The sequence below is a fragment of the Passer domesticus genome, chromosome 20, assembly GCF_036417665.1.
Source record: "Passer domesticus isolate bPasDom1 chromosome 20, bPasDom1.hap1, whole genome shotgun sequence".
Taxonomy (NCBI): domain Eukaryota; kingdom Metazoa; phylum Chordata; class Aves; order Passeriformes; family Passeridae; genus Passer; species Passer domesticus.
This window is the reverse complement of record NC_087493.1, coordinates 8,898,219-8,923,912: the sequence shown is the minus strand read 5'-3', so window position 1 is coordinate 8,923,912 and position 25,694 is coordinate 8,898,219. Positions and strand designations below refer to the sequence as shown.

General features: G+C 54.2%; 1 protein-coding gene across 1 annotated transcript in view; it reads right to left on the bottom strand.

The window, feature by feature from the left end:
• The window catches only part of MGAT5B (alpha-1,6-mannosylglycoprotein 6-beta-N-acetylglucosaminyltransferase B), a 69,338-nt gene extending 44,010 nt beyond the window's left edge, over positions 1 to 25,328 (bottom strand). Inside the window, exons 1-3 of the mRNA XM_064395298.1 lie at positions 25,033 to 25,328; positions 18,257 to 18,369; positions 721 to 865 (exon numbers count right to left, since the gene is read on the bottom strand). Coding sequence (XP_064251368.1) covers positions 721 to 865; positions 18,257 to 18,369; positions 25,033 to 25,100 — 326 coding nt within the window. The 5' untranslated portion in view covers positions 25,101 to 25,328. The remainder of the gene's footprint in view (positions 1 to 720; positions 866 to 18,256; positions 18,370 to 25,032) is intronic.
• Between the last annotated feature and the right edge of the window lie 366 nt (positions 25,329 to 25,694).

Here is a 25,694-nt window from a genome sequence, read left to right as displayed (position 1 = left end):
AGTATCAATGAGTGTTTAAAGGCTCCCAGAGCACAGGGAAATATCTTTTTAGTGAATCAGTGTGCCACAACAGGGAGGTCTGTTGGCATCTCTGATGCTGCCAGCTGAGATGTGCATCACAGGGAGCCAGGGCATCATTTTAAGCCCTTCTGCACATTTTAAACCTTGCTCAGCTCCAAGGCTGAGCACATCAGCCCTGGATTCCAACCAGCCACCAGCTCCACAGCTACCCAAGGAGTACAGGCACAGAGCAGCTGTCCTGAGCTCAGGGAGCACATCCCACATGCCAGGTGCTGCTTGGCAAGTCCCAGCTCCAGCTGCACCACAGCACAGCAGTGCAGACACTGCCACACCTGCAGCTGGGACAGCTGCTTCAGGACATCGTGGAATCATAGAATATCCCAAGTTAGGTGACACCCACAAGGATCACTGAGTCCAGCTCCTGGTCCTGCACTGGACTCCCCCAAAAATCACACAGTGTGCCTGAGTGCAAATGTTTCTTGAACTCTGACAAGCTTGGGGGTGTGACCACTAATCCTAAAAATCACAGTCAGTTCAGAAATCCCAAAAGAAATGGTTCCAGACATGGCAAGTGAGACTAGCAAAGATCTCCCCAAGGCCCACGTCCCATTGGCTCCCACCACCCTCAGAGCAGCTCAGCACATTGGGGTCTCCTGCAACACCCCCACGCCCAGCACTGCTCCACAGGGTCTGACTGACCTGTCCAGAGGGAATCGTGCTTCATCCCCTTTGTGGAAGTCAGTGCTGTTCTCCAGCCTGGCCAGGATGTCCATCCTCTTCATCAGCAGCTCCAGCATGTCGCTCATCCTGCGCAGCACCCCTCGGGACTCCAGCGCGCCCATCACTGCAGCACACAGAGAGCAGCTGAGGCACAGCCACGCCAGCCACTGACAATCCCACCCACGGGACCCCCTGCCCCAGCCCCACAGCTACCCCTGGAGCTCTGCTCCCCACCCCCATGGGTGGTGTGTGGAGCATCTCAGTGCCCTGCTGTCCCCGTGTCCTCTCCCTGGCCCCACAGCCCCATCGTCCTGCCCAAGCAGGGTAAATCCCTGCCCAAATCCAGCTGGGCTCCTCCAGCTCCGTGGTTATCTCAGCCTGGATCCAGCCCCCTCACCAGGCATGAACTCCTGACTTATCCACCTCATCCAGCCTGTCCCGAGGGCTTATGGCAAACTGACTTCATTCCCAAGCACCAAATAACAGCTTTTCATTTGGCACTTCTATTTCTCACCCTCCACCTAGCCCAGCACCCTGCCTTTGACAGCAGCCTGCAGAGGATGCTTAAGGAAAAACATGGGAAACTAATCAAAGAGGTGGTGCTCCCCAACACATCCTCCCAGCAGCACCAGATTTTCCTGTTACAGAAAAGAAGAAATCTTCTGCCCAAATCTGCAGTGGGGTGGGTGACCCAGCACTGGAAATAGCTCAAGTGCTGCATCTCAAAACCCCCCCAGCAGCAGCCCCCAGTTCCCAGCCCTGTTTAACACAGTTTTCTGTGGGTTTGCATGGCGCTGACCTGCTGCCACATGGAAAGCACAGGGGGATCCAGGAGCTCCTGGCTCCCAGCTTGATTTGCCATCTAGTGACAGGCAGCGAGCCCGGAGCCAGGGAACAGAAAATAAAGCTCCGGTTTCATCTCAGCTCGGCTCATTTCACGTTGGTAATAACTTAATCAGTGCATAATCCCCTGAACCTCTCCCGTTTAGCTTATCTCTGCCGTTCCACTCTCATGTCCTTTCCAAGAGGCAGCACATATTTAATTTAGGGAGCAGCAGGAGCCAGGGGGGCAGCAGTGGGAAGGCAAGCAGCTGCTGGATGTCCTGGGTGGCTATCAGGTGGCTGTCAGGACTTGGGGACACCTCATGCACCTCCAAACAGATGCACAGCCAGTCTTGCAAAGGCAGAGGGAGTTTGGGATTCCCTACGCTGGCACAGCCAGAACGGCGGGATGGATCAGAGCATCCCAATGGCATTGTGTGCCAGGGACAGCCCTGGCATGGGCTTCTCCTCACCACAGGAGCTGGCTGAGCACATAGAACAGCACACAGGCCTCGGTGTGGGTGTTTGAGTGTTTGGGTGTTCAGATGAGAGCAGGGTGTGGCCATGGTGGGATCAGGGGCACCGTGCCAGCTCCTGCAGAGCTGCAGCCCCGGCTCCATCCCTGCTCCCCCAGGAATTCACCCACTCTTCAGGCAGAGCTCCCAGGGGCTGGGGAAGCTGCTTCCCAGGGAAGGCAGCACTGGCACTGCAGCCGAACTGGAGGCTCCAGCCCCCCAGGCTCCCCTGCCAGGCTCTGACCCCGGCAGGCGCTGGGATGACACCGGATCACTGCGGCACGGCACACGAGCACAGGGCTGTGAGCCAGCCCGTAACCCCTCCAGGACCATGACACCGGGCCAGCCAGACCTCGCCAAAGGCTGCCTGCCACGCTCGGCTGAGATTATCAGCAGCACATTATTTTTCCTGACGCTATCTAACGAAACAGAAGAAACATTGAGAGCAAAAGCAATTCCTCAGAAAGAAAGAGGACAAGCCACCATTCATGGAGATTGAAACTGGGCTCTTCCCCAGACATTCCCTCAGTTCCATGGCAAGAAGTCAGTGATTTCTGCTTCAGTCAGTGGGTGCCCAAGGTCCTGTGCAGCCCCAGACCTTCCTGGGTGGGTTTGGGAAGGCAGGAGCCACCTGGGTCCAACCCACCAGGAAGGTCACCCTGTCCCCTGGGTGATGCCAAAGTCACAGCCTGTCCCACTGAAGAGCAGCAGCCCTAATGAGCCTGCAATTAAAAGATGCTATGGGGGGTAAAAAAAATGGAATTTTGGAATCTGGAGATCTGTTTTGACAAGGGCTGCCCCAAACAGAGCTGAGAAAATCAGGCAAAGGCACAAACAAGGGAAATAGAACAGCTCTGACATGGGCTTAAATCAGAAAATCCACTTTAGTTATTTGTCCACAGACTGAGCCCATTCCAGTGCCATCCCTCCCTCAGCTGGGCTGGGTTCGTGGGTTGCAGCCCCAGCACCCTCTGTCCATCCCAGGACTGACCATCCCCCAAACAGGGATTTCTACTCAGAATTTGCTCCTGCTCTGACACCCCAGCATGGCCAGCAGATCAGAGCTTAGACCTTAAACTTGGTTTCTGCATGAGACAGTGATTACTGATCCCTCTTGGATGCTCCTGTGCTGCAGTGGGTGAGGCTGGAGGTCAGGAAAAAGACCTGACCCAAACCCTACAGCTGCCCGGAAAGGCTGAAACCACAACCCCCAGATTCCCATGGAGTCCATCCTGGCCTGGGGATTTGGAGCCCAGCTTGTTTGGGGGGGTCAGGTTGTGACAGTTTGCTGGGAACACACAAAGATGTCCCTGGGAAGGCAGTGGAGATGGAGATTTCCTGGCAGCCCAGGCAAGGATGGCTCCTCCAAGGCTTCATCACAGAAGCACAGCTGACAAGACAGCTCTGCTCCCAAATCACTAATGAGGGATGAGGATATTCCCACCAGGACACAAATCCATTTCCCTGTGGATCCCAGAGAGCCACAACTCCAGCTCTGCACTCACCACCAGCCTGGCCCCGACATTCCCAGTGGCTTCCCTGAATTTCTCTGAGATCTCCCCTGCTGTCACTGCCACCATCCAATTCCCAGCTGGTTTTGAACCACTGCAGGATGCTTTGAGAGCAGAGCTCTGAGCTTTGCTGTCAACAGTGAGCTGAGATATTCCTTCTCAAATAAAGAAATGTTTAAAAAAATCCAAATACTAAGTAAAAATAGTAATAAAAAAATCTCAGCTTTCCCTGCACTATCTTTTGGGGCAGCCTGCCAGAAAGCAGAGCTGAGGCAGGACACATCTCCCCAGCCCTCCCCTGGCACTCGGAGATGAAGTCGAAGCTCTTCCGCATCAACACCTCTCTCTTTCTGTTCCTGGTCTTTGTTGTTGTTGTTTTTCCAGCAGCTTAAGGAAGCTAACAACGACTTGACATTTTTGGCAATGATTATTACATCTCTTGGAAAGTGTGTCTCATTAAAACCAGAAGAAAGGAGGAAAAGTGCTGAAGCGACTCTTTTAAAAATGCAAAAGCCAGGATTAATTTGTTAACCTGGAACAGAGACTCAGATTCCCACCCAGGGCTGCTCAGCTGCCTGAGCCAGGCTTGGGGATCCAGGGGATGGAGAAGATCCTGCCCAGGAGCTCAGGCTTCTCCCTAAAGCCAGTGATGAAGATCCTCAAGGAGACTTTACCCACAGCACTGCAGGCAGCCAGGATAAACCCAAACCCACCTTAACAGCACAAAACCCCAGTACAACAGTTCTGAAAAATTAAACAGTGCTGAAAAACACTTTCTTTTAAAAAACAAAGCCACCGTGCTGCTAATTAGAAAGGAAAAAATATTCTCATTTCCCCTGATAATCAGCAATGATGGGACAGCAAATACAAGTAAACCTAACTGATAGATTAATTGGAGTTTGTTAAAGTATGACAGGGTTTTGACAGTTTTCCTGAGTGGCAGCCACGCTTTCCAGGCAATCACTGAACTGACAGAGGTTTTCATAGCAGCACTAGGAAATAATGATTGCAATCAATCATATCTTACTGGATTTCATGAGACACGCTGGTAAACACAGCAGAGGGAGGAGAATTATTTATGGGGCTTCTGAAGAGCACACAGCTAAGTAATTGGATGAAATCAGGGGAAAAAAGGAAAGCAACCCCTAAGGGTGATGTCTTGTGGAAGAAGGAATAGCTTCTCTGTGAAACCAGTGGAATAGTCAACAGCCAATATGCTCAAATTTGGATGGGTTGAAACCCTAGGGAATTCACTAATGATGCACTTGTCTTTAAAATACCTGCCTGGAGTGAAAGCAGCCGTGAGCAGGCGTCACCCCCTGCCAGGACCTGCCACTGGAACCTCCAGAGCAGGAGCCAGGAGGAGCAGTCAGGGCAGTTCTGCTGCGTGTGCCAACCTGAACTCAAAGGTGGAGCTCAGTGGGACTCAGTGATCCTGTGCATCCCTCCCAGTTCAGGATATTCTGTGTTTCTGTGGTTCTCTGACCATGCAGGTGTGGAGAGCAGCTGAGAAAGGGGCATCTCCTTTCCTCCTTGGCCACTCCTTCATGTTATCAGAATGGTTTGGGTTGGAGGGGACCTTAAAGGTCATCCAGCTCCAAACCTCCTGCCATGGGCCAGGACAACTTCCAACCATCAGGTTGCTCAGAGCCCCATCCAACCTGGCCTTGAGCCCTTCCAGGGATAGCACATCCATGCCTTTTCTGCTCCTGTGCCTCATCACTTCCACAGTGAAAAAATTTCTCCTAATATCCTCAACCCACATTTCCACAGACCCATGTGAACAGCACCAAAGCATCTCCCTGACCTTTACAGACTTCACAGAATTCACAGAATCACTGGGTTAGGAGAGACCTTCAGGATCATCGAGTCCAGCCCAGCCCCAACACCTCAACCAAACCCTGGCCCCCAGTGCCACATCCAGGCTTTGTTAAACACACCCAGGGATGGTGACTGCACCACCTCCCCGGGCAGCCATTCCAGAACTTTATCACCCTTGCTGTAAAACACTTTTTCCTGATATCCAGCCTATATTTCCCTTGGTGCAGCTTGAGGCTGTGTGCTCTGGTTGTGTCAGTGCTGCTGGAGACAGAGCCCAGCCCCAGCTGAGCACAGGCACCTTTCAGGAGCTGTGCAGAGTGATGAGGGCACCCCTGAGTCTCCTTTAAAATCCCACACTGTATTCCCAATGTCCATAACCTGGCTGGTTGGCTGTTGGTCCCCTCCCTTTCCAGATGTGTCACAGCCTGCCTGGCCATCCCACAACAGCAAACCCCCTGCTGGTACTGGAGCTCAGACAGAGTGAGATATTACCTATGTCCATTGAAAATACCACCTGAATTAATTTCAATCTAAAGCATCATTTGCTGTGGTTTTCTCCTTTAAAGGACAACTCCAGGCTACTTAAACCCCTCAAAAGGGCAGCACAGTCTTGAAAGATTGATTGCAGAGGAAACCAGAGGGTCTCCAGTGGGGCTGAGGCAGACCCAGACCTCATGCCCAGCCCCTCGGGGTGGTGCCCAGGGCTGTCCTGGGGATCCCATCCTCCCATGAGGGCACTCACCCTGGCATGTTCCCAGGGAGCAAAGCCCCAGCCCTTTGATTGCCTGCTCCTCTATTTACTTTCACCATCGATTTTGATTCAAGCAGATTAAAAGACCAAAGAGCCAACTAGCCAAGGACTAACTCTGACACATAATCCATTGCAATCACAGCCCAGAGACCCAGCTCTAAGTGCAAACAAGAGAGCCCAAGGCCAGGCTCAGGTGGGCAGCAATGGCCCCTGCTGTCTCCATCCCTTTGGGGAAGCTGCTCCAGGGATGGACAATGCCCCTCAGGGTGGCTGCACCCCTTCATTGCTCAGCATGAGCTCCCAGCCAGTTATTGCTGCCAGCACATCCACCCACATCTGCCATTAAACTGCTCCAGATTCACTAATTTAAGTTATACAGAGAAAACACAGACCTGCACAGCCAGTGCCCCCAAGGAAGAGAGCACCAGGAGGCACACAGGAGCAGCTGGAGGTGCCCGTGAAGGAGCTCAGGGGCTGCTGGTGAAGTGGACACTTAGCAGAGCTCCAGCAGCACCACTGATCTGCTGCTGAGCCCTGGGAGTGCCTGCAGCAGAGCAGCTCCCTGCTAATCAGCCAAATTAGGCAACCTTGAGCCACTGGCTGGTCAAGCAGATTATGTCCCACCTGCCTGCTCTCACCTGCTCCTGGATTTCTGCCTCCCCTGTTGCACTGCTGTGTCAATGTGCAGCCTCAGGGTGTTTTCCCTCACTCTTCCTGCATCCCTGGGCAGGCAGAGCCTGTCAGACCCTCTGTGCCCTCCCAACAACCCGGGCAGGCAGGATCTGACCCAGGGCTCTTGTCCCAGATTGCCAGGCAAGTTGTATTCTGTTTGCCATCTATGTGGCAGCTGTCTCCTGTTCAGTGGGCAGTTTTCCTTATCTCTTCCACACTCACTCCTCTCTCAGGGGAGACATCTGCTGATAACAGGCTGTGGAATGTCCCTGCATGGCTGATAAGAACCACAGCATCCACTGGGAGATGCTCCGCCCAGGGGAGGAGCCAAGCATTCCTACCTGGATATAATCTGGAGTTTCTGGAACACCAGCACAGCTTCTCCACTGCATTTCCCAGAGGAACAGCAGCTGCCCCTTCCACTGGATCTTCAGAGGAAGACTACACCCTTCTCCAGGATCCCTGCTCCAGCAGAACCACCCCTGGCACTGCAGGAGGGCTGAGCCACAATTCCAATGGGACTGCTGCCAGCACCCTGACCCACAGGGTGTCAGGCTGTGCTCTGACTCTGTCAGTGCTGTTTTTGTTTACTGCATTGTTTATCTTTTTATTTTCTTCCCTAATAAAGAACTGTTATTCCTGCTCTCATATTTTTGCCTGAGAGCCCCTTAATTTAAAATTTACAGCAATTTGGAGGGAGGGGGTTCACATTTTCCCTTTCAGGGGAGGCTCCTGACTTCCTTAGCACACACCTGTCTTTCCAAACCAAGACAGCTCTGCAGGTGCAGCCATGTGACAGCAGCAATTGCAACCCTTCCCTGATTAATCCTGAGCTCTTCCCTGGGCTCAGACCCCCCTGCCCTCCTGCAGCCCCTCGCAGCAGCAGTGCCTGGGCTCCGTGGCAGCAGGGGGACAAATGTGCTGTGGGAGCTCCCTGCTGAAAGCCAGACCCAAAGCAGCACCAGCAGGAGGGAAATAACCCCGTTCAGCCCCAAAAATCTGTCCTGGAAGCCTCATGCCACCCCTACAGGACCCCGAGCTGAGCCTGCACAAGAGGGTCCTGATGCTTTTCCACCCCTCCAGCTCCCCCATCCCTCCCATCCCAAAGAAAACCCTGTAGGATTTCCTACAGCCTGCAGCTCCACCCAAACATGTCTGCTCCCTATTTCCATACAAATAAGAAAAGGCAGGAAAATGAACAATACAAACACTCACACTCCCCGTCAGGAGCGTTTCACTGCTACGAGGGAGAGCCCAGGGCTGTTCCCCCCAGATTTATTGCTTCTTACCCTGCCATGCACACACCAGAGACCTGATGTCCCCTCTGGGACATGGGGACAGTCCCAGGAGTCCTGCCATGAGCCATCACTGCAGGTAAAGGGAGCTGGATCTCTCCTCTCCCCCACAGCCCCCAGAGATGGGCTGGGGACTTGGGAAGCTGGGGAAGGAGAGATGAATACACACAACCCCAACACAAGCTGCAGTTCAGCTTTTATTTGTTTTAATATATTTTTAAAGGCATCTTTCTTCCTCCTTCTCATCCCCCTTTCACTTTTTCTTTTAAAAAAGCAGCAGCAGGGAGTTTTTAGTTGCTTCTCTTTTGCCAGCCAGCACTATTTTAAATTGCATTTTAAGCTGTTCTGCAGCGCTTCAAACACCTCACACTGCAGGACAGGCTTCCAAATTACAAGATTAACATTGATTTTAAATTGCTTCCTAAAACACAAAGGCTCCAGCACAGGGATGGATGCAGGGCAGCTGCTGTAGCAAAGCCCAAAGGACACCAGAGCTCCTGGGGCACGGCTGCACCCCACACTGGGGTGGATGCTGTTGGGACTGGGGGCAAACTGGAGCCTGGATTTGCAGCTGAGACCCCCACTTTCAGGTGAAAAGCAGCACACACAGGTCCCACGGGACAGGGACAGCCCCAGAGTGACTCCACAGACTCACGAGCCAGGGACCAACCTCCGTGTGGGTTCTTGGTGTTTACAGGAGTCTCTTCAAGGGCACCAGCATTTTGGGTTCTCCTCCTGATGGTCCCCATTGCTCATCCAGGGACAATTGTACTGCCAGCAGCAGTGCCCCACGGATTGCAGGGAAGGAAGGATTGCACCCAACACTTGCACAGCCCAAAACCAGCCAGGGGAAGGCTCCAGGAGGCTCAGCACCCCCATCAATCCTCCAGCCCTGCACACTCACAGCTGCCCTGAAAGGTGATTTCTTCAGAACTCACTCACTTAACACTTCTAAAATGATCACCCTTTCTCCTTCAGCCAAAAAGATTGGCCAAACAGTGCTGGGCATCCTGCCACTTTGCTTCCAGGGGCAAATAAATCATCCCTTCCTCCAGACCCATCAGTCTCCAGCAAGCTCAGGGGCCGGATCCTCCAAGCAGCAGCAGAGCCCAAAGCAGGGCCAGAGCTGGGGGGCATTGGCAGAGCTGCAGGATGAGCCTCAGCTAATCTCTCCTCAAGCTGAACTGAGCCCTGCTCTCTCGTTTAAGCCAGAGAAACAAATAAATCAATGGGAAAACCCAGCTTTTACAGAGGCTGCTATGGTTCCCACTGTGCTAGTTTTATTTTCTGAAGTACCTGCTGCCTCCCGGGCTCAGGATGAATTTTGATTTAGGAGGGAAAAGGAGTAATAAAAGCATAAAGAGCCATTAACATTCCTCCTGGCCATGGTGGGGTGTTGGCTCATCACAAGTTGATGGAAATGCCATTTGACTTCCTTATGAGCTATAGAAAATCAATTAATTGATTTAATCATTCCCTGGGTGTCCCTGCTTATGGAGATAACAGAGTGCCAGGGCAGCAGGAAGCTGCTCCTGCCTGCTCTGACACAGGGCCAGCAGGGAAGGGGCCAGCACACATCCCTGCTCCGAGCCCCTCATCCCTGCTGCCCCACTTCAAGACGTGTGAATTCACACTTCCATTTTCCAATAAGTTTGGTGGCATCATTTTTTTTCTTCTCCTGAAGCCTGCAGGCATTCAATTCTGAGCAGTAATTGCATGAAACAGGCACTTCTTCAGGAAGAGACATTTTCCCAGGGTGGATTAAGCCTTAACCACTACAACAGCAGCCCTGACACTTCTCTTTACCCCTCTGTGCCCTGCAAAGCACAATTTTCATTTTGAATTTTGCTCCCCCAGAAGCAGGCAGGAACCTCCAGTGTCACGTGGAGCCCCAGGGATGCCTTTATTTTCATTATTTCAACAGCTCACATTTCCCTGCCTGCAACACCAGTTTAATAAGGGCAGTAAAGTTTTACACCTCCACTTTAAACTCCCTTTCCACGAGTCGGTCAAGGATGGGAGCACAGTGCACCTAACGATGGATGCAGAGCTTGGGGCTGAAGTGGGGACACCAGCAGAAGGGGAAGAAGCCACATGCTTTTAACCAACTCTCATTTTCTCCACCCACACAAAGCAATGGCCTGCTCCCAAAATCCTGCAGATTGAGGACAGCCCTGTGCTGGCCATGGGGTGAAACCTCAGCAAGGTGACACTGCTGGCACTCGTGGGCGTTGTGTCACCTGCCCAAAGAGCCCTTGGGGCAGCTGAGCATCCAGCAGGAGCTGGAAAAAGGCAATGTTTGGGGCAGAAAGCCCTCACCCTGCAGCTGGGCTCTGCCTGGCTTTGGCGCCTCCCTGAACTCCTTTCTCCCCACCAATACTTGGACAAGGAAGGAGGAGAACGCTCCAGGGGAAATCAAAACCCCACCAGCTCCCAGCAAAGCTCCTCACCAAGGAGATGCTCCCAGAGCCAGCCAGCTCCACTTGGCACCAACCAGACAACTTCTTCCAGCATCAGCTGGCTGCTCCAGCCTCTGAGGATCCATGGAGTGGCTTTGGAAGGGATGGATGCAGAGAGGCTGGAAGTGAGCCCCGAGCACTGAAGAGCTGCCCAGCAGGCTCCTCCACGTGGCTTCCCCCTGGCTGGCACCCACAGGCTCCAGGAGAGGCCAGTCCAGCTCTGGATGCAGCAGCAGGAAGGGGAAGCACTGGGGACGTGCAGGATCTGCAGGTCCTGGGGAGGTGACACCACACTCAGACCCACACCTGGCACCTGGGAAAGGAGACTGGATAACAACCCCCAGGCAGGAAGAGGGGATAGGACAGCGTGTTGGATTCAGTTTGTGGTTTTTTTATTATTTAGAGATGAGAGGTGTTTTAAAAACACTAACAATAGTGTTACGCTTAATACTCTTAACAATATCTATCCTGTTCCATAACATTTCTAAGTCAACATTTCTTAAAATTTACACAAAAATACGTACTATATAAACCTTCTATCAAGTTTAAAAATTTTCTACAAACTCATTTCCCACAAGAGGGGAACCTCCTGTGTTTTGAGAGAGTTTTACCTAAGCAAACTCTGGATTCAGACCTTGAGAAGAGTCTCATCCCTCCTCCTTTAGCAGCATCCCAGCACTGCCAGCGAGACACGCTGCAGCATCCCCTGATCCTGACAAGCTGCTCACAAACGCTGCAGTTATCCAGGGCTGCCCAGCAGACAACATCAAAACATGACACCAGCAGCCCGGGAGAGGGTTGTAACTCACTCAGGAAGAAACTGGCAATAATTAGTGCCCCGTTTGGTGAGCAGAGCCCGCCCGGCTGCCTCCCTCCCCTGTCACTGTCACTTGCTTGCACGATGGTTCTCCTGTCGCCCCCACTGAGCTTTAAAGGCAGCAAGATAAATTTGTAACTCACATGACTTCTAAAAAGCAAAGGGAACACGAACATCCCTGGAACCACAGGGCTGTGGGCCGTGTCTCAAGGAGCCAGCAGCCCAAGTCCTCACTCCCGGGTGCTCTCCCCAGCCAGAGCAGGTAAGAAAAGGGATTCCCAAAGCCACAAAGCAGCTTTTGGGGATTCTGCCCACCCCAAGCTCCTGTCAGAAGAGCTGTGTGCTCTGCCCAGAAGTAGACTGGGATCTGTCACAAGTGGCTGCAACAAAATTTTCAAATAGGTCCTGAAAATTACCTTTCCTGAGAGAGAGGGAGGGTGAACACATCTGTGTTTTACTTTAAAGCTCTCTTGGGCTGAGCAGCATCTCAGTGCAGCCAGGATGGAACTGAACCGAGCTGTGCCCTGCTCTGCTGTCAGCCCTCACAAAGAGAGAGTACACAGGGGGTCAGGATTGTGGACAGACCTCCCTCCTCCTCCTCCTCTTCCTCCTCCTCCTCCTGCCCTCCCGGCACAGCTGGCTGAGGAGGGATGGCAGAGTTCCTTGGGCTCACTCTGATCGTTAGCAAATCCGAGCCTGACCTTTCTGCCTCCTCTGTGAGAACAAATGGTGATGCTGCCTGGCCATGCTGGCCCAGCTGGGACGCTGCTGGAGCAGAAGGAGAAGCAGCAGAGCCGGGAGCAGGAGCAGAGGACCCCTCTGAGGAGATCGTGTCGTTCTCACATTTCTGTTTGGCCTCTCTGCTCCGCTCCTCAGGGAGCAATGCAAGGCATTGAAATAACATGAGATCCCGTTGCTTCACGGCGCTGTGGCTCTGAAATGGTGAGAATGCCCTACAAAACCCCGAGCAACCTTCAGCATTGTCATCAGCACAGAATTCCCACCCCTCCACAACACCCCTGCTCTGGAGAGAAACAGAAGCCACAAACACCAAAGCTTGCAGCTGTGCTGCACAGCCCCAAACATCTCCCTCTCTCCTCTTCTGTGTTCACTGATGGAAGAAATTGCTTTAAGCAGGTGAGACTCCAGGAACTGGAGCAAGCAGCAGCAGCAGGGGAGGCAGAGCTGGAATACTGAGAGGGTTTGAGGAGAACAGGGCAGGATCCCTGCCAGGTGGCATTACACACCATCTCCAGCACAACACACCTGGGCTGTTGGCTCTGGATCTCTCCTGACAGTCCTGTAGCCCAACGTGACCAACCAGAGCCATTCTGACACCACAAGGAAGCCCCAGTGCTCAGCTCCCCCATGGTCTGCATGTGGGACAAGACACCCCAAGCCAGCAAGAACAGGCTTCCACATTTCATGTATTATTATATTTATATTTATTATTTTTTCTTTTCCACATTTATTTTTATTCCCTCCAAAATGAGCATAAATGACCAAATCTTTTTGCAGCACAAGCAGTTCCTTGGTGACCTGCAGTTCTGCTGGATCACAGACCATGGGAAGTCCCTGCAGGGGCTGCTGCACTGCCCACCCCCAGACAGGTTCCAGGTTGAGTTACCATTTCCCAGCTGCAATGTCCCAGTGCTGCAGGACTGGGAAAACCTCTGTTCTAGCCCACAAGCTGCTTATCACCCCATCAGGGTCCATATCCCACAGCCCTGCGATCAGACCCCAAAACACATCTCAGCAACTTAGCACAAGGTGCAAGAGCCTTGTAGAGGCTGAGCTTTGCCTCTCCTTGCTTCTGTTTTCCAGCTTGTGCTCTAAAATCAGCTCTCCCCCACCCTTGTCCTTCCTCCATGCCATTCCCACCAATCCTGCTCCCAAAGCAGTGGAGCAAACAGGAGCCCAGCTGTGGTCAGGCACAGGAAACCAGCTGGAGGTGCTGGGCTGGGAAAAGGCAGGTGCTGAGCTCTGCAGCTGAGCAGCAGGAAACACTTAAAAACAAGTTGCAAAAACAGTTATGGGAACAGCAAACACAAAGCCCAGGCACTCAGCAAACCCCCATTTCCCAAAGGCAGCAGGATTGCAGGAGCCCAGCCCCAGAACCGCTGCTGCAGTGACCCCAAGCACTGAGACACCTGAGAGCCACTTCAGGTGCTTCTGTCAAAGCCCCAGCAAGGTCAGCTGGAATCAAATCAAATCCCCTCCTGCAGGCAGCAGCCCAGCACGAGGGCAGAGCTCTGCCCCAGCCGTTTCAGGACCCGTCCCAAACTTCCCCTGGATTTGCAGCAAATTCCTCCAGCACCTCACACCCAGCCCTGCAGGAATCAACAGCCAGAGGGATCCAAAGGCTTTTGGTTCTTTGAACCAGCTACAGCAGTTGCAGGCAATATTCCAGCCACATCTAATCACGTTTTAACACTTAATAACCTATTTTCCCTGGCTAATCCCCTGCAGCAGCCAGCTCCACCAGCGGGATGCACATCCCACCAAATCCAGCCTGGGGCACAGCCACGGGCTGAGGGACCACAGCCAAATCCCTCCCAGCACCATGATTACAGAATTTGGTGCTTTTTCAGCAGCAGCCTCCTGGCCCCTGACTCTGGCAGTAAAACAACCGCAAGAAAGATGCTTGGGGGGAAAAAGGATCATCAAACATATTAAATTCTAAATGAGAGGAGAGAGGAGGGCACAGAAAACTCAATCTCCTGAGTCTAGAGCCCTTTCCAAAGCATCTCCCACATTCAAAATTTATAGACTTCTCTGTTTCCCTTTTTTATCTACATCTTTGTTTGCAGAATAAATTCTCTCAGTGGCCATTTCAAAACAAAGGAACCTCTGTCTGTGTTTACTTGACAGCAGTGGATTAGGATAAAATAACTTGCATTTCAGAAGGGTTTTTTTATTTATTGTTAAGATGCAAAGCCTCTGCTGCAGCGAATCACCAAGCAGAGAATCCATCTGAAGAATAATTTCTGGCACACAACAAGAAACTTGGCTTTTGGAGAGAACCTCTGAGAAAGGTATTCACATACAAAAATCACATTTTAAATGGGATTAACTTCTGGACTGTGACATTATCCATTCCTCCTGTTCATGCTCCTGCCTCACATCTATGTTTATTTTGGTTATGACTGGCTGCTCACACAGTTCAGGAGCCAGGAAAGCTCTGGGCAGGGCTGGGGCATTTTCATGTCACGCTTTGAATGGCAATAGCTGAGGCTCAAGGCTGGCTCACAGCCCCAGCCTAAACTGGACCAGGGACCATGAACTTCACATTCATCCACAACCCAAAGGATTTTTTGATGCAGGTGATTTTAAAGCAAATTATTTTTGACATCCCCCAGCTCTCTGCAGCCACCCCAACCCCGCAGGCACTGAAGGGCACGGGCAGCTTCCCCTGCACAGCTGGGTCTGGCAGGACACTGGGAACAAGGAGCAGCACAAACAGCCACAAGGGCTGGGACCAGCTCCAGGAAGGAGCTGGCACTCACTGAGCACAATCTCACCCCATTTTTACCCCAGAGCACGCGGAGGATGATGGCAGCTTCCCTGCAGCACCCATCAGTTAATGAATAATGCTCCAGGAGTCCAGGAGGGGCAGGGAACAGCAGCAGGGAGCAGGCTCCTGCCCCATTCCTGGGAAACACTCCAGCCTGGGCATGGCAAACCTGACCACACCCCAGGAACCCTTCCAAAGTCACCAGCCATGAACCCTCCCAGATTGCCATTCCTCATCACACCAAGAGTTCAGCACAGCCCAGCACAATTAACCTGCTCCTCCAGCCCAGCACCGTGTGCTTTAACAGCCACCATAACTGCCAGGAACACTTCCTGGCCTTCCCTGGGCACCAGAACACATGTTAATTAAATTGCCAGTTTGTTATTCAAACAGACCTTTGGAGACTTCACAGCACTAATCAGCAGCACATCCACTCCTGCTGCCTGCCTCCCTCCCCACGTGAGCTGCACCTCCCCTCAGCCAGGAGAGCCCTCCGAGTGCCCTCCTCAGCTCCTGCCTGTGAAAAATGTGTATTTTATGATTGGCTTTTTGCAAATATTAAAATTAATATTATATGTGTTATGTTGGAAAGTTATGCTGTGTTCATTTTCTCAAGTAGTGTATTAAATATAGGTTTAGGATATAAGGTAATGCTAAAAGAGAAACTATGTATATGGAATATTTTTTAAAGAAAGGAATGAGGTACTCGCACCAGATAGCAGCCACAGGACACCTAAATCTTTCAGAGAAAGCGAATTTATTGCTCCATTATCAGAAGAAATTAACTTCTTCCCACCTCGATGCCGTTAGGATTAAGAGGAAGAAGTTGACAGTGACCAGACAGAATCCTTTGTTTGAATGGAATTTATGCATCATGTGTGAGGTGTATAAAGATGCAACAGGCTATTGTTTTTAAGGGTTAATCCTCTGTTAATGTGTGTCCTTTTTTGGCTTATTTTTTCCTCAAAGAGGTACCCGGACGTCCATAACTCTTTCTTTTTATTGTCTTGTATTGTCCTAATCTCAATTATTCAAATTTTTGTTACTGTAATTATATTGCTATTTTTATAACCATTTTATTACTATTAAACTTTTAACATTTTAAAAACAAGCAACTGGTGTTTTTCACACTGCTCCAAACAGAAGGGTCAGCCCTGCCCTCACCTCACCTCAGCTCAGCTCAGCTGAGGTGTGCTCTCAGAGTCTGCAGGGATGGGGTTCCCCACCTCCCCAGAGCTGTGACTCCCATTTCCCATCCCCAGGGAGGCTGCCCAGGATGCAGCACCCTTCCTGCCTTTGCCATGGGTGGATAGCTGGTCCTCCCAGCCATCAGATCCTCCTCCCAGCAGCCCCAGCCCTTCCCAGGTGACAGAGGGAGCTCTGTGGTGACACGGGCCAGCTCATTCCCTGAGCCTTGGGCCCACTCTGCTCTGGGGGTCACTCACCCCCAGGAACAGCTACATCACCCTGGGGCACAGCCAGCCCCTGCAAACACCCCGCCATGGCCAGCAGGAATGCTAATGGCTCTTTATGCTTTTATTACCCCTTTTCACTCCAAAATAAAAATTCATCCTGAGCCTGGGGGGAAGCAGGTGCTTCAGAACACAAAACTAGCAAAGTGGGAACCATAGCAGCCTCTGGAAAAGCTGTGACAGTGTGACAGGAAAAGCTGAACCCCAAAAGCCTGAACCAGGTGTTAAAGAGTGAGAAAAAGCCTCCCAGGTTGTGCCTGCCAAGGGCACAAAGAACACAACCTTCCTCCAGAGACAGGTGAGAGGATGCTTTGTGTTTGAAACCAGTGTGTGAGGCCATGAATGAAGCTCATCTTCCCCAATAAGAAGTACAGCAACAGCCAAATGTGCAGCAATTCATCTGGAAGCAATAGTTTGTTTGGCAAAGCCACTGAATATAGGGGAAAAAATTGGATTTGCATTGAATTTTTGAGCTTTCTAACAAAGCAGGATTTGCCTTACCCAGTTAGAAAGCTAAGAAACCAAAACCTTGAAAAATTAGAGGACCGAGGTCATAATTTACTTCTTTTCTTCTTTAAATGAGACCAGTCAGGCATTACCAGAAGCAACATTCAACCTGCACCACCTCAGAGCAAAGCAGCATCTCTCCCAACCAGCAGGGCTGGTGCTCACAGCCCTCAGCAGAGCCAAAGAGGCTCAGGCAAGAGGGGGAACCCATTTACACACCTTGATTTAATCACCTGAACCCCTGCATGTGGAGGATTTGAGGTGTGAGTGCCTGAAAAAGGAGATTTGGGTCAATCCAGCTCCAGGGCTGAGATGACACTGCTCCCAGGAAACAAGAGACAGACAAAGATGCAGCCAGTGGATTCAAAGATCTGGGTTAAATTAAGGATAATGATGGGAAAAGCCACTCCAAGGCATCCAGAAAGAGTGTGAAGAGCTGAGTAATGGTCTTGTTTCCATTGTTTCACCCTATCTTTAGAACCCTCTGACCCTCAGCCATCCTGATAATCCCAAAAAGGATTAGAAAAAAAGGGAAGAACCAAAAAGGGAAGAACCTGTGGGAATGGAAGATCCAAGCACCATCCTCCTGCATCCCTGGCACTCATCAGCTCAGCTGGACCATGCAGCTAAGGGCACCAGATGAGGATCTTAGGCTGGAAATGGGGCTGTGTGTTCAGTCCCCATCTGTCAGAGCTGGGGCAGTTCTCTGCTGTTCCCTGGGCAGTTTTTTCTTTATCTCTCCCACAGCCAATCCTCCCTCCAGCAGATCTCTGCTGTCCATGGCCAGGGAGTGTCCCTGCAGGGCTGATCAAATTCCAGCATCCCATGGGGAGATGCTCCGCCCAGGGGAGGAGCCAAGCATTCCTACCTGGATACAATCTGAGCCTGGAACAGCACAGCAGCCTTTGCCCCCTGCATTCCCAGAGGAGCAGCTTTCTCCTGCCCTGCATTCCCAGAGGGAGAGCAGGCCCATCTCTAGCAGCCCTGGAGCTGCAGAGAAAAACTCCCCCCTTGTGCAGGATCCGTGCTCCAGCAGAAGCACAGCTGGCACTGCAGGAGGGCTGAGCCCCCATGGGATGGGACTGTGCCACCACCCTGACCCACAGGGGGTCAGGTCATGTTCTCACTCTGGCAGTGGTTTGTTTGTTTGTACTATTGCCTTTGTATTTTTATTTTTCCTAGTACAGAACTGTTATTTCTATTCCCATATCTTTACCTGAGTGCCCCTTAATTTCAAAATTGTAATACTTCAGAGGGAGGGGGTTTACATTTTCCATTTCTAGGGAGGCTGCTGCCTTCCCTGGCAGACACCTGTCTGTCCAGACCAGGACCCCGGGCCGGGCTCGGAGCCGCGCTCACCTTCGGTGCGGATGGTGAAGGGGGAGTCCCCCAGGCGCTTGGCTGAGAACTGCCCTCCCAGGGATGTCATCAGGAAGCACAGGGTGAAAAATCCAATGCCCAGCACAAAAATCCTGCGGGAGAAAAAGCAGAGCTGGAGCAAGGCGTGATGAGGAGCCAGCCCCACCACCATGGGGTAATCCCTTTGCACAGCAGCAGCAGGAGAGGGTTTGGGTTTGGGTGTTTGGGACAATCCCAGCTCCATCCCTGTGGCTCACCCCACCCAGCCATGGCAGGGGCCATCTGTGCAGCCCCACCAGCAGCTCAGCCCAGCTATGCCAGACCCTTCACAAAGAGCCCAGGACACAAAGCCTGGCACTGAGCAGGGGGCTTTGCCTGAGAACCCCTCTGAACTCCCTGCAGCCTCTGCAATGGGCAGGCCCTGAGGAATCCTCCAGTGCACAAAGGGGAGTGGTGGATCTGCATCTTCATCAGGGGAGCTGAGCCAGAGCACTGCTGCCCTGTGATGCTCCCGCAGGTGCAGCCCAACAGCCCAGAGCACAGGAACCACTACAATGAACAATGCCTGTGTTCCTCTGGGAGAGAGGAGTAAAGAGAGACCTTTACCTTCCCTTCCTCCCAAAGGATCTAAAATAAACCCTTTTAGTGTTTTGTACAAAGCCTTTTGTTCCCCTGTAACTAGGCCACCAGCATTGTCATTGTGTCCCCTGTGCACAAGGGGACAAGGAGGGACCTGCAGCACTCGTGTGGCCTGGGGCCATCCCATCACTGCTTTGTTCACAGGGCTCCCAGGGGACACCCTGGGCAGGACGTCACCTCCAGCGAGGGGCAGGAGCTCCCAGCACTGCTCCTGCTCAGCCCAAATTCTGCCAGTCCCATTCTGGGGGTGGAAGGGCTGAAGGCAGAGCTCTGTGCCAGCTGGGTGCTGTGCACCAGGGAGTGAAAAGCAGAGTGCTCTGTGCCAAGGGATGGATGTCTGGCCTCCTTCCACTGCTCGGAGCTGCTGCCATCATCCCCGGGACTCCGTGGAGGTGCAGCAGCCACAGGGGAGCAGCCCTGGCAGAGCCACTGCCAGGTGTCAGTGTGACAGCTCCCAGAGCAGCAGTGTGATCTCAGACCCAGGGGAAACCTCGAGGAGGAGCAGGAGAAAAGACAACCCCCAGCCAGCCTGGAGAAACAAGAGGTTTGTCTTCCAGCAGGTGAATAAATCCTGTGTGGGGCTGAGGGAGCCCTCAGGGGTGCCCTGGCATCGCTGCCTCATCCTGAGCCAAAGGGAAGCAAACCACAGAGAGCAGCAGCCTGCAGCTTCACAAGCTCACAGCATCCTCCACAGGGCTCAGGAGCTGCACACAGCTGTGTGAGCCCTCCACAGGGCTCAGGAGCTGCACACAGCCACAGCTCAGCCACCCAGGCTTCTCCAGGGCCAGAGGAGCCCCCAGCCCTCCACCTGAGCATTCCTGCACAGCTAAAAGGCAGAGGAGTGAGAACCAGCCTTCAACTCCGGGCTACAGCACGCCAGCAGTGCAATTATCTGCTGCTGGAAAGGGCTAACAAATAAAGTGACCTGCTTCAAAGCCCTCGTTAGTGACTGGAGATGTTGTGGAGAGCTCAAGTACCAGGTCAAGCAGCTCAAGAAGGGCTGAGCTTCCCCAGGGAGATCTAGTGAGGGCAGCTCCCTATTGTCCCAGCCAGCACAGCCAGGCTTTCCTTGCCTGGAGAGGCTCCTGGGCAAGGCATGGCACTTACAGGGGATGCCACGAGCTCCCTGCCTCCATCCAGGCAGCTCTGATGCTGCTGTCACACAGACAGACACACCTGAGCCCCAGATCCAGGGCAGCCTCACTCTCAGCAGCAGCCAGCTCAAGAACAAAGCGTTTCTTTGCCTGCTCCGAGGAGGATCAGCCTTGCTCACAGCAGACAACTCCTGCCCATCCCCATGGATCAGCCCTGCCCCATTCCCAGTGGATCAGGGACACCTGGCCCTGGGCTCTGGGCAAGCAGCACAGCCCAGCTCCCCATCCCCCCTCACCTCCCACCTAACCAAGGGGAAAGCAACACCCTGGGCTTGTCAGCACTGATGAGCTCTGCCAGCAGCACGCTCAGCACCAGCACAAACCCTGCCTGACAGCCAGGCCAGAGCTGGCCTGGCAGAGCTGACCCACCTGGGAGAGAGCTGATCCACCTGGGAGAAATAGAGCTGACCCACCTGGGAGAAATAGAGCTGACCCACCTGGGCGAGCTGACCCACCTGGGAGAAATAGAGCTGACCCACCTGGGAGAGAGCTGATCCACCTGGGAGAGAGCTGATCCACCTGGGTGAGCTGACACACCTGGGAGAGCTGACACACCTGGGAGAGAGCTGATCCACCTGGGAGAGCTGACACACCTGGGAGAGAGCTGATCCACCTGGGAGAGCTGACACACCTGGGAGAGAGCTGATCCACCTGGGAGAGCTGACACACCTGGGAGAGCTGACACACCTGGGAGAGCTGGAGCTGATCCACCTGGGAGAGAGCTGATCCACCTGGAGAGCTGACCCAGCTGGGAGAGCTGACACACCTGGGAGAGCTGACCCACCTGGTGGAGAACTGACCCACCTGGCAGACGGGATCCTCAAGTGCATCACCAGAACTGCCCGACATCCCCGTGCAGCCTGGACCAGCTCAGGTCCCTTTATTTCTGAACGAGCCGCCCCTGGAGGCGTGGAAAGCAGTTTCTACAGGGTACAGAAAGCACTGTGCACTCCCTGAGCCAGGCTCCCATCCCTACAGGCCTGGCTGCAGGCACAGCCCCACGAGCAGCAAGCAGTGCAGCACAGCCACCCTCCCCAGCAGATGCTGGTGAGCCATGGAGCTGTGGGATCTGCACACAGACACACACAGACAGACCTGGCAGAAGGGTTTGCAGGGAGCTGTGGTCCAGCTCCAGCAGGGAGATGTGGAGGCAGCAGAGCGTCCCTGATGCTGCAGAGCAGTGTGGTGTCCCATAAATAGCTTGCAGAGGGGGTGATCTGGGGATGTTGGATCATTGTCTGCTATCATCACAGCCTGAGCCCGGCGCGGTGCTGGCTCTGGGAAAGGCTCTCAGGAACACCCTGGAGGGGATTGCTGCACCCAGCTCGGCTCTGGAGGGCTGAGTGTGCCCTTGGGCAGTGCTGTCTGCCATGGCACTGCCCTGGCAGGAGAGGACAGCAGCAGGTGGAGAGGAAACAAGCTGAAGGGCTCAGAGCCCTGGCAGGTCCATCCTGCACCCCAGGGTCCATCCTGGTACAAACCCACCCTGGCCTGGTGTCCCTTCCCCCAAGGGGCATTTTAACAAAGCACCACCTGAACAAACACTCAGCCCTGACCCTGCTCTCACACCCCCTATTGACAATATCTTCATCATTATGCGAGACCGTGTTGGCGCTTTTTAATTTTCATAATTATAGTCTGGCAAGGAGGGATCGCTGAACACTGAGCAGAAAGAAAAAGGGGAAGGGAAGAAAAAGATACAAAGGTGATCTCTGCTCTACCATCTCCCTAGGAAACTAAACCTTTTTCATTTTGCCTGGATTACAGAGAGAGTAGGGGAGATGCAAGATGCTTTAAAAAAAATAAATAAAATAAAGATGAATTGGAGCCTTACTGGAGTTGCTGTCCTTGGGAAATCAGTGGATCCAGCCCAGAGCAGTGCTCCAGGGAGCAGGGATGCTGCAGGGCTGGACTCTCAGCCTGAGAACCCCAACTCCTTTACTTTTGCTCCTGTTCTCCAGGTGAATAAAAGTGCCTGGCCCAGACTCACCTGAGTGGAAACTCCTTATACAGAACACAAATTTACCACAAAGTAGGTAAAACATACCAGATCCCACATGGTCCAAATGCAGAGTCCTCTTCCCCAAAATCAAAACTAACTCCCTGAAGACTCTAGCGTTCCAAGGACCAAATAACACCTATCCTGCAAGCTGGCTTTACCTGCCATCCCATGTCACATTTAATTCATCACTCAGGCACAGTTCTGGTGCCAAGTCCCTCTCCACACCCTCCCCAAACTGAAATAGTCAGAGCTCTGGGCTCTGGCTTGGAGCCCAAAAGAAAAGAAAGTGAAATTCCTCAAGTGTTAAATGCAAATTGGAAGTGATGCCCCAGTCATGGAGGATTTTGGCCCATGGAACTGAAAGCTGGATGTGACCAGGAGGGTCTGAGTGCAGAGCTGGGATGTGGTGGGGGAGGAAGGCCAGCAGCACCCAGCAGGATGGGACTGTGGCACTGGGACTGTGCCCATGGTGCCACATCACCCAGCTGGGACCCACAGAGAAAATCCTACACAGGAGCAGGGGGAAACCAAGGGCTGCAGAGTCAGGTGACACCTTTTATTAGACAAGTTTTCAACTCCCAGAAGCTGAGCCATCGTTCCTACCAGCAGCAGTCAGGCTAATGAGTGACTCCTCTCCCTCAAACCCTTTTTGCTTGGAGCCCGACAGGGCTGTGGTGCTGTCAGACTGATGCTCAGCCGTGGGCACTGTGATCCAGGCAGGGAGCAGAGAGAACTCTCACTGAGCACTGTCACATCCCACTGAAAGCCTGGCTTTGGCTCCCAGCTGCCAAACAGAGCTACAGAGCCAAGAGCTGGGCGAGCTGGACCAGGGCTGCTGGGTGGATTCTTGCCTGGATCCATCACAAGTGAGACCCCCTTTGCTGCTGGGATGAAGTCAGAGCCACCCTTGGACATTCCTGTGCTTCTCCAGACGGATCTGCTCCCTCTCTGCAGGAGCTCTCCCAGCTCAGGGCTCTGCATTGCTTTGCTAAGCGTGTCTGGAGGTGGTTAATGAAATGTTTTGGTGCACAGGATCGGGTTTCCTGTGTGCTGTTTGCCGATGGCCCCAATCCCATCAGGCAGGGCACGGGATTCCCGGAGCAGCGAGGCTTTGCACAGCCAGCAGCAGGGAACCTGTGGGATCTGCTCATTTACAGGATCTGCACATTTACAGGATCTGCACATTGCAGGACCCAGCCTGGCTGCCAGGACCTTCTCCCACTGCTGGAGGTTATCCCTGAGGATGGGGGTGCTGGTGTTGGGGGAGCAGAGCTGATCTGCACGGGTTGAGGCTGGAGCTGGGCAGTGCCAGCACTCACCCACACTGGGCTGGGAGCAAGGTGACACAGGACTGTGGCAGGGGGGTGACACTCAGCCTGACAGCAGCAGGGAGGAGGTGCAGAGGTCCTGGACACTGTAAGGAGAGGGTCTGGGAATTCCTCCTCTTACACAGGGAGAGCCTGGCTGTTAACAACAAGGTTCCAGTGGCACCAGTACTGGTCTGTACTGGTTGGAGAGCAGAAGCCAGCCCAGGGCACACGGCCAGCACCATGCCAGTTCTCCACCTGGGCACCAGAGACCATCCAGCCATCACAAACCCCTCACACACACATCCTCATCCCTAACAGGACTTTGTGATCACCCTGCCACGCACTCCCTGTGCTCGCCCACCCTGACCCCAGATCACTGCTGGAGCCGGGGTTCCCCTGCCTCAGGGGTGATGCCCAGGGCACAGGGATGCTCCAGCCAGTCACCTCCTCACTGTGGGACTCAAACCCAGTCAAGAGAGCAAACAGGCAGGCAAGGAGCATCCCCCGGGGTGAGTGTGCCCTTCCCGTGTCTCTGGCAGTCACTCCCTGCTCCACTGCTGAGCTCTGGGAGCCCTCACAGCTCTGCTTTGTGGCACCCCTTGGCCGAGTTCCCCAGTCCCGAGGAGAGGCAGAAAACCTCTCCACACCCGGGGAGCAAGCCCAGCCTGTCCTTCCCCAGCCGGGCGGTACCTGCGCCGAGAAAAAGGCAGTGAGCACATCCCTCGGGTGAGCCCAGAGCTCCAAACGCAGCGGGGAGCGCTGGGAGACGGGGCTGGGCTCGCCCCACCTTGAGCTCCGTCCCCCGGCACGTTCGCCTCCGTCTCTAAGGGGGTTTGGTCCCTCTCCCCATCGGAAAACCAAATAACTGCCGACATCTCCCGGGTGTCTCAGGCTTGGGACCAACCCCAGCACGTCTCCAGCGAAGCAAAGAAGCCGGAGAGCAAAGGCTGGAGAGGGAAGGGAATGTATGGAAGCAAAAAATGGGAGTTACAGCCAGGGGAAAAAGCAATGGGTGGGTACGGGTGTGCTGGAGCCGGAGGGGTTCAGGTCTGGACATGCACCCCAGCCCCACTGCCAGCTCAGGGTGCGTTTCGAAATCCCCAGCTGCACCAGCAGGCTTGAACCACAGGAACCGAATCCCCCCGAGGACCAACACCTCCCAGAACGGCTCCCAAAAAAGCCAGCGGCGAGCATCCCCGCGATAACCCCAGAGACAGCGGCGGGGCCAGCCGGGAGCGGCAGCCAGCGGGAGCTGCAGGAGCCGCACGCTGCCCCGCGGGCAGCCCTGCCCGGATCCTGCCGGGATTCCTGCCCGGATCCCTGCCTGGAGTCCTGCCGGGATCCCTGCCTGGATCCTGCCTGAATCCTGCCTGGATCCCTGCCTGGATCCTGCCTGGATCCTGCCCGGACCCCTGCTTGGATGCTGCCCGTATCCCTGCCCGTATCCCTGCCCGGATCCTGCCCGAATCCTGCTCGGGTCCTTGCCCAGATCCCTCCCCGGATCCTGCCGGGATCCCTGCCCGGATCCTGCCCGGATCCTGCCCGGATCCCTGGATGCTCGGCCGGGCTCCATCCGCACCCTCCCGCCCCACCGGAGCCGCAGCCCCCGCACCAGCCGCTCCCCGCCCGCAGGAGCCGGGCGAGGCTGCCTGGAGGAAACACCAACTTTACCTAAAGGGTCTCAGGGTGACGAGGCATCTTCTGACCATTATCTTGCCATCCGCGTTGACAGTGATCATCGTTCAAAGTTGCGGGCAGGGGCGGCCCCGCTCCCCGCGGGCGGCAGCGAGCGGGGCTCAGGGGCGCGGGGCTGCGCGGGGGCGCATGGCGGGGGCTCTGCGGGGACCCCCCCGCCCTACCCTTGCCCCTGCCCGCTGCCGGCCGAGCCCATGGCCGGGGTGGCCGGGCCGCTGGGCTGCGCTCCGCTCCGCGCACCCCGCGCTGCGGCTCCGCTCCGCCCCGCGGAGCCTCCGCCGCGCTCCGCGTGCCATCTAGCGGCAACCGGCCCCGCAGAGGGGGCTCGGGGCAGGGGGGAAGGGGCGTGGGGGTGGGCAGCCCCCCCCCCGAGGTGAGGGGATGGCGTTTTGGGGTGGGGATGGCCAGGTTTGGGCGGAGAGGGCGGCAGCATCCCCGCGCAGGTGACAGCGCCCGGCGGGGGGACATCGGGAGGCAGCGATGGCCTTTGGTGGGGCAGTCAGACAGAAATGCCACCCAGCACCGTGCCCGGGTGCTGTTTGACTTGAGGGGGTTTGGAGCAGGGCAAACCTCCCCTGGGGGAGAGGAAAAGGCGGGTCTGGAGTCTGACAGCACCAGGCTGCAGCTCTGCCGCCCCA